Source organism: Mesoplodon bidens (assembly GCF_964165515.1).
Source record: "Mesoplodon bidens genome assembly, chromosome: 12".
Taxonomy (NCBI): domain Eukaryota; kingdom Metazoa; phylum Chordata; class Mammalia; order Artiodactyla; family Ziphiidae; genus Mesoplodon; species Mesoplodon bidens.
In genome coordinates, this window is record NC_138168.1 from 89,101,334 (window position 1) to 89,115,975 (window position 14,642).

Here is a 14,642-nt window from a genome sequence, read left to right on the forward strand (position 1 = left end):
CTACTAATGACACATTAACAGTAGGATTAAAATGCAAGAAAAACGTAGGAAGCATAAGCATCAGTAACTTAATTGAGTAAGTTAATAGAAACCACCCATTGGTCTTTGTGGAACTGATAGTATAAACATTCATTTTTTTGGTCTTTTATGCAGATGACATGTGAATGAGGAAAATTTACTTTTCAATATTCTTCCCATTGGACTTTAAAAAAAATTAACTTCTGTGAATGAATACTTGAAGTTTCTGTGGAGGGATGATAATTACTTATTTATGTAATTATTTTTGTCACTGTCCTATTCGTGGTAAGAGCTAAGGTTCTTTGTCAAAGTAGTAGTATAAGCTAAAGGTAGAAATGGAAAATAGAAAGGAAAATAAGGATGCAGAGATAAAATTGTGCAAGGAGTGTGGTGAAAAAATGTAGACTCTCATGACTTAAATATTTAGTATAGGGTGGAGTCCAAATTTGGCCATCAGTGTTCTGGCAGCCAACCCCAGAATACAGTTCTCTCTGAACAGTTGCTTTGGAGAAAGTATAACTTAGATAAATAAGACAGGAGTTCTCCCCCAAGGATTTCGGTAGAAAAGGCAACCACTACTTAACATAATGAACAGTTCCCTGAACCCTGTCATAAAGGATTTTGTAGAAGGGATGTGCATTCTTGGGTGGCACCTAAGATTTTGTCTAACTCTTTAGTATACTCTGGTTTAGATTGCATGTTGATGGGCAATTGAGTATAGTGCCTGTTTTAGTTAGACACCGTTGTTCCTAATCCATAATTTGTATTAATACATATGAAAATTTCAAGCTAAACGGGAGCTGCTGTAATTTCACCTCCAGTCTTGTCAAGAAATTAATAAAATTTTATTTCAACTTAATATTTTTTAAAAATCTAACTGAAGAAAGTAAATTTATACTTTAAAATAACTTTAAGTGAATAATATATGGCGATTTTTTCCCCCCTAGTTTAATTTCGTTGGGAGAATCCTTGGACCTAGAGGACTTACTGCTAAACAGCTTGAAGCAGAAACAGGATGTAAGATAATGGTCCGAGGCAAAGGCTCAATGAGGGATAAAAAGAAGGTAAGTCCTTGAAAATGGGGCAGGTCTTTATGTTAATAATTTACTTATACTTTCACATTTTAGTAACAAAATACCTAGACCGTAAAGCACTATACATTATTTCATGTCAGAAACTTTTAAACTTTTTAAAGGTGTTGTCATGATTTTCCCTTTTTGATTATCATTTTTCGTTTAGCCAGCTAATATCAGTCAGTCTATGATATTAACTTTGGTTTTTACACTTGAGAAACGCCAGTTTGGAAATTAGTCAGACTATATAATGTTGTCTATATAAAAGATGTAACTGAAACTTCAAAAAATCTAAAATGTTTCTTTTGATGAGATTTAAATGAGAAGGATCAAATGAATAACTTTGGATGTATGTCATCTCATCAGGAGAGTTAGTAAACATAGGAAAAAAAGGCTTATAACTAGCCATGTGAGAGTCATTTTGGTTTTTACCAACACTTTGTGTTGATTTTAAGTTTTCTAGACATTTTAAAGTGTATTGTTCCTGCTTTCTGCTTTTTTTTTTTTTTTTTTACCACTCTTGTTTTTCTAGTATAATAAACACCTAACTACCTACTTTAAACATTGTCTTTAGGAAGGTTTTTTTTGCCTTGTTTCTTTTTATCCAGTGATACTATGAGGCAGAATACTTTTGAAATTTCTGTCTGTGTAAAAAATGTTTGACTGATTTTAAAAAATAACCTAGATTTTGATTGCCAAAGATTAGATTCATTGTTAGGAAGGGCTTGTTGTTTGTTTGTTTATTTTTTAAATACATCGCCTTGAAAGGGATATCAAAGGATAGACCCGTTATGTTATGTTATGTTATTGTTATGTTAGAGCGTGTGCATTGAATCACTTTGTGGAGCTTATGGAATGAACAGCAGACCTATAAGGTATTCTGAGTTCATTCTGATATGCATCTTTTTGAGCTTCTCACTTCATTTCATTTAAGCTCTCCCATAAGCTGACTGGATCTCAATCATTTTCTCTCCTTACAGACTAATAATGACTTAGTAGTTAAGTTGGAGGGAGAGGCTGTCAATGATATTGATTATCTTTAGATCTTATTATAAGCTGTTCTTGTCAGCTGAGTATAAAGATACTTTGAGGCAAGCATGTGAGTTCTCCCTAAGCATATTTAGTTGTTGTATTTAAAACAATTTTTTTTATTAGAATCTTAAAACAATTTAAGCATATTGTGAATCAGCTGAGTGGCAATCTCGTATCGCCATGCAGTTTTGGTGCCCCTGTTTGCACTTATGGTTGCGTTGCATTAAATAATGCTAATTTAATAGCCTAGGGACAATGAGATGAACTCTCAACAACTGAGGGACAAATAAATCTTCACCGAAAGATTAGTGTATCCATCAGTTAAACAAGTTATTAATATCAGTCAGGTAACAACGCATGTTTTGCCCTCTCCTCAGCCTCCCTTAGTTCTGTAGTAATGGCTCTCCACTTACTCCACTCACACACTCACAGACACTGAGGATTAGAGCTTGGAACTGTAATGAGACATCGTGAGTTCTGTTTCGGTCAAGTTGAACTTCGTAGCCTGAAGAACATTTTTCTGCTGTCATCTTTGACAGAAGATGAGAGTGGTTAAGAGAGTAAGCTCTGTAACCATCTTGCTTTTGTTTGAATCTTGGTTCTGTCACCTAGCAGCTTTGTGATTTTAGCAAATTACTCCATCTCTTTGTGCCCTATAATGTAGTGAGGGAGTAGTGATGTCACTTCTCTCTTATGATGGTTGTGAGGGTTAAGTCAGTTGTAAGGCACTTAGAATAGTGTTTTGACACATAGTAATCAATTAATGCTAATGGTTGTTCTTAGTAAATTTTGTATTAACATGATTAGGTAGTACACTTTATGTTTAAACTCATACTGTATCATGGGGGAATACTCTACAGTTCTTTACGCTTTGGAGATGACAGTTTGTGACCTTTGAACGTCCCATATTCTGGTGGCTTTTCTGTTTTGTTTCTCTGCTGGTTGGTGTGTCCATAGTCTGTCTTGTCCACTTTGTTCTTAAGCACAAATAGAAGCAGTTCACACAAGTTATTTTATTTTTTTTAATATGTACTGTTGTCTAATGAAATAAAAAGTGTTTACAGATTAATGCATGAAAACAGTAATAAATTAAGACACCAACAAAATTTTGACTGCAGATTATATTTTTAGTTTTATTAAAGTGCTACAGATGAACATACTTAGGGGATATCATGTTAATTTGAATGGCTATCATATGTTTGATATTATGGTGAAGAATTTATATGTAGATATACAATGCCAAGAGTGTTTTCTGTAATCTTAAGTTAAATCTGCCCGTAATTGTCAACCAAGTCATTTTGGTTTATGCTGTAGTAACTCTGCCCGTTGAGTTCTTAAAAATGCTAGTAAAAGTTAGATCAAAATGGAAGGTACTATCGTTCGTGGCTTGGCTGTTATTTTTAGAAAGAACATTACAAATAGAGGGAGGCAAAAAGAAATATAGTAATCAGGCCAATCGAGGTATATTTTATGTGTTTAAAGGAAAACTTTAAACTTTTCTGCAGAGTTGTCAGTTTATGTAAAAGCTGAGAAAGCTAGAAAATAAACCTTAATTTACTGACTGTCCAAGGTATTATGATGGAATACTGTTTGCTGATTTGTATCCTTCACTGCTAGTCTGGTAAACTCAGTGAGGGCATACCATGTCTGTTTTATGGAGTACTTCCCTGGTGTTTGATGATGAGTACCTGGCACAGAGCAGGAACTGGAAAAAATTATCTGGGAAAGGAATGAATGTTTAGGTAATAAATGAAAGGCATAGATGGCCCCCTATCCCCACCCCATAAAAGATTTTATAAATAGAGATAATTACAAATCCTATGTGCTTTTAATTCTTTTGGGAAGATAGGCAGTGCTGTATCATTCTAAGCTGTTGGTTTTAAGTAAGGGAGCGAACGTGCCACTTTAATTTTCATTCTCTTAGATTGGTATTACTTCAGCATTATTGATGGGCACAACAGTATTGTCATTGTATAAAAATACCCAGGGGAATGGCACTGGGTAAACTCATGGAGCCTAAGAGCAAGAACTGCACTCAGACTTCGTAAAGGAGCCATGTTTGTGTTTCTGCTCCCCACTCCCACCCAGAAATGTTGACTGGTGAAATGTCTACAGTTGATCAAAGCAGGGTTAGTCAAATGTTGTGTCTTCTGGAAATTTCCAGTAAGACTCAGCAATTCTAGTTCGAGCTCTTTGCTTGAAATGAAGGGATGTACACTCAGGGAGTCAGATGGCCTTCTAGGGCTGCAAATAGCAGTGGCCAGATGGTATTAACCACTTTCATGATCTGTGCAGTGTCTTATTCAGACCATTCAACAATCTCAAAAGATAGTTTTTACTCTTCTAACAGGAATGGAGGCTTAAAGAGGTCAAATAACTTATCCAGTCCCTCATTTCTAACTAGTAACTACACTCAGTATAAACATATATCTTGCTGGACATTGAAGTTCAGCTCTGCAATTCATTCTCTTCAGAATATGGGCTTTGAATTTAAAATTAGATCAATCTGTAATAAAGTCTTAATTCAGCTTTTAACTTTGTTTCCCAAATATATTTGACCACAGTCTCTCCTTTCCAAGAGCTGTCCCTGTAACTTCTTGAGGAACTGCAGTTGTATGGACCATGATGTATGCACTGTTATTAGAGAGGCATATTGTGTAATTGCAAACATAGGTAGAATTTCATAACTTTTTTTTACATGTCACTTTTCATATACTTACAAATTTTTCTTAAATGTCTCTTATAGTCCTATTAATTTCTTATGGTGCATATATATTTTAACTAGTTAATATGTGGTATTTTTAGAAAAGCGTAAAAGTGTATATGGTCTGGGAAAAAGTATAGGCACCTGAGAGACATGGACATACATACACTACCAAACGTAAGGTAGATAGCTAGTGGGAAGCAGCCGCATAGCACAGGGAGATCAGCTCTGTGCTTTGTGACCGCCTGGAGGGGTGGGATAGGGAGGGAGACACAAGAGGGAAGAGATATGGGAACATATGTATATGTATAACTGATTCACTTTGTTATAAAGCAGAAACTAACACACCATTGTCATGCAATTATACTCCAATAAAGATGTAAAAAATAAAAAGGTATAAATACCTGATTCTATCACTCTAGAGACTACTCTTATTGACAGTTTTGGTATGTCTTCTTGTAGATCGTTCTCTCTGCAGTTACATACACTTTACATACACATGTGTTATAGAAAGTGAATCTTTTACTATTCCTGATGCTTTATAATTCGCATTTTCTCCTGCAACCTTGTATCCTGTTCTTGTCCAGTTTGGCAAGTAACTGAGCTTTATAATGTCTAAGACTTTGTGCCGGCTGATGAGAAAGCACACTTAAAAGATGTTTCAAGGCAATGTTGATAGTATTTGCAAAAATAAATTTGCTTGAATTGTGGGGGCAGTTTAGACTTTTATTTTTATGAAAGATGTTGTTGCTCTCTCAACACTTGGAAAATAATCAAATTAACAGTTTTTTGTTTTACATATTAAAGTGGCTGTGATAGCCAGTGATATAATATCACGTACAAACATGGTCCGAACAGCCTGCTTTATTGATCTTGTTGAGTACTAGGCTTTCTGACAACCTCGAGCGTAGGTATAGTTTATTTAAAAAAAGAAAAAAACAACAACAACAACCAGAAAAACCACCTTTCATCGTGGCCCATTTTGAACAATGTGTATTCGTCACCCAGTGTTAGCATTGTCCATCTCCTTCCATGTGTGCCCACACTCCCCCTTACCCTTCCTCTCCCTCCGCCTACCAGATGATTTGGGGAGCAAATTCCAGACATAATTTCGGCCGTAAACATTTTATTAGGTGTTTCTAAATAGAAGGACTCTTTAATGCTATCATGTTTATGTTTCTTTTAGATCACCAAAACAATTTCTTTGTGTTGCTATATATCTAGTCAGTGTTCACAGTTCCCTTCTTGTCTCATAAATGTGCTTTGAAAAAAAGTTTGCGTGGTATCCAAATGAGGGCCGTATATCAATACCTTGCTTAAGAGATTGATAGATCTCTTAAGCCATTCTCACCCTCGCCCCCATTTCTCCTTGTAACTTATTTGTAAAAGGACTGAGTTATTTGTACCGAAGATTTCCCGTGGCTTGTGCTGATTGCACTTTCATGGTGGTGTTTAACACTTACCTCTGTCCCCTGTATTTTTGGTAAATTGGTGGTGAGAAAGGTTTAATCAGATTTAGATCTCCTGCCCTCCCTTCCTCATTTCCTTTCTTCCTTTTGAAAGAAAATTTCACAAGCAGTGTTGTGGTTGTGGTACCTAAAATCTAGTTTCCTCCTGATTTCAGCAGTTACTGTTCATTGTTTTTTAGGCCCTTTATTTCAGTAGGAACTCCAAAATAGTTATTATCCTGTTTCTTTGCTGTTATTAGCTAGGTTTACTTTTTATAGGAGAGGCTGGATAAATGCTCAGTTCTTCACTTACTAGGTTTAAAATAGTGAGTTGGTTCCTACGAATCCTCCAGAGGTGAAGAATGAGTTTTTTTGTTTTTATTTGAGTATCATTATGAATGCATTTAAACAGTTTTAATGCATTTCAGTTCATTGCACTTAAGTGTTTTTAACTGATGATCATGTGGTTTGACCAGTGGGGGGCCTTTTCAAATTCACTTCCAAGTCCCTTTAACACAATCCCAGTAGTTTGGGGCTAGTAACTTTGTTTTCTGGTGTATATAATAGTAGGTCCAGGCTCATCGTAAGATTTCCTCCTCAGACTTCAGATCAGCCACTTCTTTAAGGAACCCTGATTACTATTAGTGAAAAATAGTATTTGGAGGGCTTCCCTGGTGGCGCAGTGGTTGGGAGTCCACCTGCCGATGCAGGGGATGCGGGTTCGTGCCCCGGTCCGGGAAGATCCCACATGCCACGGAGCGAGCGGCTGGGCCCGTGAGCCATGGCCGCTGGGCCTGCGCGTCTGGAGCCTGTGCTCCGCAACTGGGGAGGCCACAGCGGTGAGAGGCCCACGTACTGCAACAACAACAACAACAACAACAACAAAAAGTATTTGGAAACTGCATTATGGGCTCTAGTGTTATTCATTATTTGTAGACCTTTTCAGGACAGAGCTAGGAGATACATAGGTACACACACACACACTCAGGAATATAAGTATCTTTACAAAGTTCATTCTCATTTAAAATGAAAACTACAGTGTTTTATTTAATTAATCTTGTATCTATATTTTGTTTCCCACTGAAAATGCTGGTTCCTAATGACACAACAAGATTGATTTTCTTTATTCTAAAATATACAAAACAGTCTCAGAATAACAATACAAACAGTACTACCAACAGTATAGTCAGTGAAAACAATTTTTCACCAGTTCTTACTGTTTTTAGGGTATGTTTCACTAGAGAGAGAAATTACTGTCTTTTAAAACACTCAATAGTTTTTCAGTATATGTCAGTTATGCCATCATATGGATAAACAGTTAAGCTCATTTGTTCCACTTGGTTTTCTAATTTTACAAATTTCTTATTTTTCTGTTACTTGTAAAATATTTACATGGTTCCGAAATCAAATCTACAAAGTAGGAAATTTTCAGAGAAGTCCTGCTTTTATCCCTGTCTCTTTTATCTATCCCCCATCTTGCAATTTGGGTAAATTTTTTATTTTGGTATTTGGCTTATCCTTCCATTTCTTTGTTTTACATGAACAGTTACATGAGCATGTTTGTGTGTGTGTGTAATTTCTCACCCCCTTCATAGATAATTGTATACTCTAGACTTTTCTATGCCTTGCCTTGGTTTTTTTGTTTGTGTTTTACTTAGTAGTGTCTCATTGCATCACTTACTGGCAGTGTATAGAGACAGTCTTTATTCCTTTTAATAACTTCATCATATTCCATTGTGTCTGTGTACCATAAATGATTCCAGCATTCCCCTATTAATGGACATTTAGATTGCTTCCAGGCTTTTGCTGTAACACATAGGAAGAGTGCTGTATTGAATAACTTTTATATGCATCTTTACGTGTACTTGCTAGTTTATCTTTGGAATAGAATTCCAGAAGTGGTATCACAATATATAGTTTTGCTAGCTAGTGCTAAATTCTTCTCTTTAGGGATTATTGTTTTGCATTACTTAAGCAATGTATGTGAGAACCAGTTTCCCAACAGATTCACCAACAGAGTTAAACTTTCATGTAAGATGCTGTTAAAGAAGCTGTTCCATAAGTATATATTTCGGTGTGTCTTTAAAAGGTCCTTGCTGTTATGAGCAATGCAGCCATCTCTGATTTCCCAGTTAGACAGTTGTTTGAAATATATTTCTTATTTTCTCATTGAACCCATTTAGAATAATGGTTAGACATAGTTGAAATGGTATTACCATAACTGGTCTTAAGGTACAATATTGTAATAACTTCTGGTTGGGCCCAAGAAACTAATTACTGTTTTAAATGTTTTCAGGAGGAAAAGTGCTGTAATTTTCTATTAGTTTACACAGCCCGTCTCAGCTAGGGCTCCTCATCTTCGAAGTTCTTCAGTTTCACTGAGAGTGGTTCATAACGAGTACCACTATAGATAGGAGAGGTTAATTATGTATAATTTATGCCGGCATTAAGTATAATTTATGCCGGCATTAAGTACTTGATTCCCTGTGGAATTGGTTGAGAAAGGCTGTACCCTGTGAGGAATGGGTTTTTTCTCTGTACTTTATATCCCTGGCTTAATATCCCCCGCCCTGACCCATGCCATTGGTACCTTTGACTCAGTGCATCAGAGAGTAGGAATTTTTATGGATTCTCTCCTAAAAATGTTAATTTTAGGGCTTCCCTGGTGGTGCAGTGGTTGAGAGTCTGCCTGCCGATGCAGGGGACGCGGGTTGGTGCCCCGGTCCGGGAAGATCCCACATGCCGCGGAGCGGCTGGGCCTGTGAGCCATGGCCGCTGAGCCTGCGCGTCCGGAGCCTGTGCTCCACAACGGGAGAGGCCACAACAGTGAGAGGCCTGCGTACCGCAAAAAAAAAAAAAAAAAAAAAAAAAAGTTAATTTTATAAATTACATGCTTAGAAAATTCCATGTATCTGATTTGAATAGTAGTATTTAGCTATAAAAACAGGTCAGTTGCTTTAGAAGAGTGATTATGAAAATTATAGTAATGTATAATCTGGTTTGGAAGGAATCTTATTAAAGCCATGAAATCTAACACTTGTTATATCTAATTCTATGATATTTTAGTTCCTGTACTGCACGTGGTTGTTACTCAATTTTCACCACCTCCTGTCATAGTTAATTTAATACCTTTGTAGGCAGCAAGTATTTTTGAATGCCTATGATTTTTTGTCCTCAAGTTATCTTTTACCCCCAAGATACTGATAAATTGACAGTGGGCTAATGCACAGTGTGGTAAATACCACAACAGGTGTTATACATTGTGCTGTGGGAAGCCAAGGAAGTGATGAGTTCTTTTACAGGTTGAGGGTTTCAGGGAAAGTTAGAGAAGATGGGACTGGAGTAGGAACTTACAGGGCAGGTGAGTGGAATGGTATTCTAGAAATCAGAGGTGGGATCAACCAGTATGTGTCCTTACGCTAATGCGTGACATATTGCAGTGGAGGTTATAAGGTATAGTGGGAGAAGTGGTATCGGAGACAAGGTTGGCATCTGAGGATAATAGGACCTTGAATATGATATTAAAACTTTTTATTCTAAAAACAGTGCATTGGCACTCATGTTTTTAAAGTAAGGAGTTCTATGATATATTGTTTTAAAAAGATAACTTGGCAGTCGAAGGGATGGATGGAAGGGAGAAGAGACCAAAGGCCACAAACAAATAACCAAGTCTTAGAACACTTTACTTAGAAAGTTCTTCCCTGTGTTCAGAAAATCTGTCTTTGGAACTTAGATCCTCTGATCCTAATTCTACTTTGAATTCAAAACAAAATAATCTCTTAACCTTAGGGCCTTTGACATACTTAATGACAGACCTGTGTCTCAGAGGTGTCCTACTCTAGCTATAAACTAATCCCTAGTAACTTAAGTCCTCCTCCGCTTTTTTTCTTTCTTTCTTTCTTTCTTTCTTTTTTTTTTTTTTTTTTTTATGTCATGGGACATAGCATTGAATTCAGCCTGAAAAGTGATCGATTGGTTTCTTTTTAAAGAGAAAGGAGGGCCTGCCTTTCTGGAAGAGTTTAATCAGTACTTTTCAAATTATCTGCCACAAAAGAACATTACAACAAAATTCTAATTCATCGTAGACCAATTCTTTTGTAAAATATAATGAAATTAATTATCAGAGAAACAGAATTTTTAAAAGATAATTTTAATCCTATTTAAAACTTTTTATATCAACAGACAAAACTATCCGGTCAGAATGCTGTAAAAGTTCCTAAACACTTGATTTCTGTACTGGCAGGCTACCCTTGGCAGCAGCTCTGGCTTAAACATCAGCTTGCTGTTTGATCCACTGGTTTTTTCAGGGCTGGAAACTAGCCCTGTGGTGTCCTCTCCTCCCCACTTTTCTTCTTTCTTCTCATACCCTCATTTTTGCTCTGAGTGTTTTCAGAATATTCACTTTTTTAGTTTTGTTTCTGGTTACACGTTCATTTTGGACTCAAGTGACTTAGCTTTGTTTTAAGATGGAAGAATATAAAACAGTGCAATACAAATTAAATGTTTAATTCAGATTGGATAGTATTTCAGTACATTTTTATAGAATAGTCATTGCTTTGCCTGTATTAAGTGCTAAGAAAGATTGGGGAGATTTGAAATAAAAATTCTGCTACTATTTATTTAAAGTATAGTTTTTTTTAATTTGTAAGACACTCTTCAAGGGATAAAAAGATGGATCCAATGAGAATAAACCTGTTTTCATTACTAAAGTAGCTCTTTGAATAACCTGTAAAACTTAAGCTAATTACTCTGTCATAGATCTAATAATACCAAGATGAGTTAATTGTCCATGTCTAATGAAATGAGACATGAGTTTCACTGAAAAGGGAGAGTCCATTTTATCACTAGATGCTGTTAATGAGCCTTTTAAAATTCAGTCTTGATTGGATTGCAGTCAATTTAGTTAAGGAATCTTTGAGCACCTTATAATGTGTTGTATATATAACAAATTTTCTTTCAGAAGGTTCAGTTCTCTGTGGACAGAATTAGTAGTGGAATGTTGCTTATGTGTTTATCATTATGCTGCATCAGTTGATTTTCTTTTTCAAAATCCTTTAACAAGAACTTGGATGGAAAATTTTTTTCCGTTCTATTAGTGACAAATTATTAGACAGTTTAATAAGCCTAGTGAGCCATCCTATTCTGTCCTACTACTTTTATTTTTCTCCTTCAGTTATGAAAGATAACAATTTAAAGAAATTATATTGTTGCTCTTTGAATTTTAAAACATGCTATTCTTTTATTTTAAATCATGTGTAATTGTTAACTCTTTGACTTTTAAAGACATGTATAGTTGTTATTATTTTTTTAAATCAGGAATTGTCATAGGGCCAGGATGATATCACAGTCTTTGGGTCCAAAAAAGTCAAAACTGTGATTCTTCGTTTTGTGAATTATATGTTACTTAGAAAAGAGCAAATAGAAATTATAGCAGGTAGTTAGGACTGCTCCTAACGACTTGGCCAGTTGATTAATTAAGACCTTAAAAGGTCTTAATAAGTTTTCAACTTAAGCTTTTGCTGAATTCAGATGCCTATAAAGTATTCTAAATATAGATTACTAATCACTTCACATAGAAAATACAATTTTTTTCATATTCTGATGTGAAGGAAGTTCTGTATCATTTCACCGTTGTAACTAGTAAGATGAATTTCTGACTAGTAACTTGTTTTCATTCTTGCATTTTTGGCAAGGATTTTTTGTTTTGTTTGTTTGGGGTTTTTTTTTTGTTTGTTTGTTTAAATGTTGTGTCCTCAGCACATAATATTAGTTTGCCCCATATTGATGATATTAAGTTTCATCCTTTGGTTAAAATGGCATCAATCATATTTTTTCATTGTAGAGATACTTTACCCCCATTTAAACTAACAACTAATCTAAGGGGAATACTTTGCAACTTTGTAAGTATCCTGTTTCCAACAAAATTTTGGCGCCCCCCCCCGCCCCCACCAAATACTCTTCCCCCCACTCCCCGTGTGGAGTTAGGCGAAACTCTCCGCTGAATTGCAGACTGCCTACTTACCATCTGGACTGGGTTGAATGGGGCGGGGTGGCTGGTGGTGGTGAGGGTGCAGCACACTGAGCACCTGCGGTGACTTAGGGCTGCTCTCTCATCGCTCCTGGGGAATTCACTCATCAACTCCCAAACAGCCCTATGAGGTGGCTCCGGTTGTTTTTCGAATTTTATGCGTGAGGAAGTGGAGACATAGGGGAGGTTCTCTTCACCTTGCTAGTGAGTTGCTTACTCAGGATTTGAACCGAGGCCGAGTGCAGGAGTTTCATTCTTACATTGTGATTTTCCTCAATAGTCTTTTGATCTCCTTATCTCCACTCTTCCTCTCTGGCTCCCTCTGGCAACCAGAGTGATTTTTAAAGAATAATCCTGCAGTATATTTTTATGTGTTCAGTAAGAGTCAGCTCTTTACTGTGGCTAACAAGGCCCTGCTTGATCTTGTGTCTAGCTGCCTTCCAGGCTTCTCTTTGCCACCTCTGTGACTGAGGTCCCACCTTTCCATTCCTGCAGCATACTGATGCTCTCCTTGTAGGGCTTTGGTCTTGCTGGTCCTTCACCTGGAATCCTCCTCCCCTGGTCTCTTTTTGTAACTCAGTCTCCACTTGCCAGATTTCTGTTCAATTTCACATTTTCAGAGAAACCTTAGGTAGTCACTGTGCCCCAAAACAGCAAACCCTGATGCCTTGCCACCCTGCTCTCTTACCCTTTTGCTCCATGTATCCATTACCACTCCGGACACGCTTTACCTGTTTATTATTATTTATCTTCCCCCATTAAGGGTGTGTGTGTTTGGTGATGAGAGCAGAGTGCTGTCTGTTTTGTTCACTGCCGTGTCCTCAGTGGTAGAGCTGTAAGTGCCTGCCACGTAGTTGGTACCAGGAAAATACGTGTTGAAGGAAGGAATGGTTTGCCTTTTACTTTTGCTTATAATTATTTTACATAAAGAAATTATGACCTGAACAGTCAAACTATATCTTATTGTGGTTTTTTGGATTCTTTCTTTAGTATCAGAGGCTTTTACATTCTTCAGTAGTTTGTATAGATATTTGCTATTTTCTGTTATCATTATGGTTTTATTTATTCAGTTAAATCTTACATTCTTTTATAAAGAATTTTCAGTTACTTTGCTTTTAAAATAATTTTAATGACTTAAATATTAATCGCTTTTGGCAGTTGTCTGTTTTTTTCAATATGTGAAAAACGTAAAATTAGAATTTTTGAAGTTCTTAATTGAGTAGCAAATATGCTTTTTAACTTTTTGGAGTTTTTTTGTCCAGGGGTTTAGTTTTTGGAAGAATTTGCTCTGATTGTATAGGTAAGAATTTGCCTAGGCAATTAGTTTTAATTTGTCCAGGTGTGCTATATTTGTTACCAGATGATCTAGGAAAAGTAAGAGTAAATAATGTTTGTTTTCCTAAGAAAAGGTATAGTGTTTCTAAACCATAATTACCTTCATATTTTGAAGTTTTTCTTCTCAGTATAGCTCTTTGGAAGGGCGACACTAAGCTTTGGTTGGCCCAGTACAGTTTCAGCTGTACCTATTGTCTAGGTGTAATTATTAGTTACCTCCTTTCACTTTAAAATTATCCTGATTTGGATGACAAATTACATAGTCCCCCTTAGATTTGGGGCATTGTTTTGGTGTTTGTTCAGCTTTCTTCCACAAAACATTAGCACTGTTCTTAAATCTCCTTGTATGCTGGCTGTCTGAGACTTGTTGTTATGGAATGATACTGTGGCCTTATGAAAGTTTTGATAGAAAATTAAAATGTTGCTTTTAGTATGTCTGTTTCAAAGTGCTGCCCTTAGAGTGAGAAGTAATTTCTGTTTATTTGGAGAAAGTAAATTGTGGAAGATGTGTACATCAGAGGATCATTCTGTCCTCTGGTACTTGATCCCTTGCTTATTTATAGGATTTGATTCTTGTTCTTTATTAGTTTACTCTTACCAGCAGCTGTGGTTAAAAGAAACAAAACAAAACCACTTGGGAGGTATCCTTGAGTCCTTTCTACCCTCAGTCAGTCATTTAACAGATTTGCACAATCCTGCAGCTCAGTATCTTCTGAGTTCCCACAGGTGCCTCCCCACCACCATTGTCTAAATCTGTGCTCTCATTATTTTTTTGCTTAGATCTCTGCAGTCATCTCTTAACTGTTCTTTTTCCCCTCAGGTAATATGCATAATATCTACTAAAGTCAATTTTTTTGTTATTACTGATATCTTGTTAGTATGTTTATATATATGTGTGTCTTTCTGTCTAGGTATATGCAAGGTTGTAGTACTCTGTGTCACGAAATAAAATAAAGGTTCTTCTCACCCATTGCCAAGCAGTTAAATGTCCTGTTTCCATTACC

General features: G+C 36.3%; 1 protein-coding gene across 5 annotated transcripts in view; it reads left to right on the plus strand.

The window, feature by feature from the left end:
• QKI (QKI, KH domain containing RNA binding) overlaps positions 1-14,642 on the plus strand; it is a 139,862-nt gene that overhangs the window by 50,506 nt on the left and 74,714 nt on the right. For all 5 annotated transcript variants that reach the window (XR_014017172.1, XM_081250642.1, XM_081250643.1 and 2 more), the window contains exon 3: positions 966-1,082. Coding sequence is in view for 4 of the 5 variants with exons in the window: in XM_081250642.1 (XP_081106768.1) it covers positions 966-1,082 (117 nt within the window). In the remaining variant the exon portion in view is untranslated. The remainder of the gene's footprint in view (positions 1-965; positions 1,083-14,642) is intronic.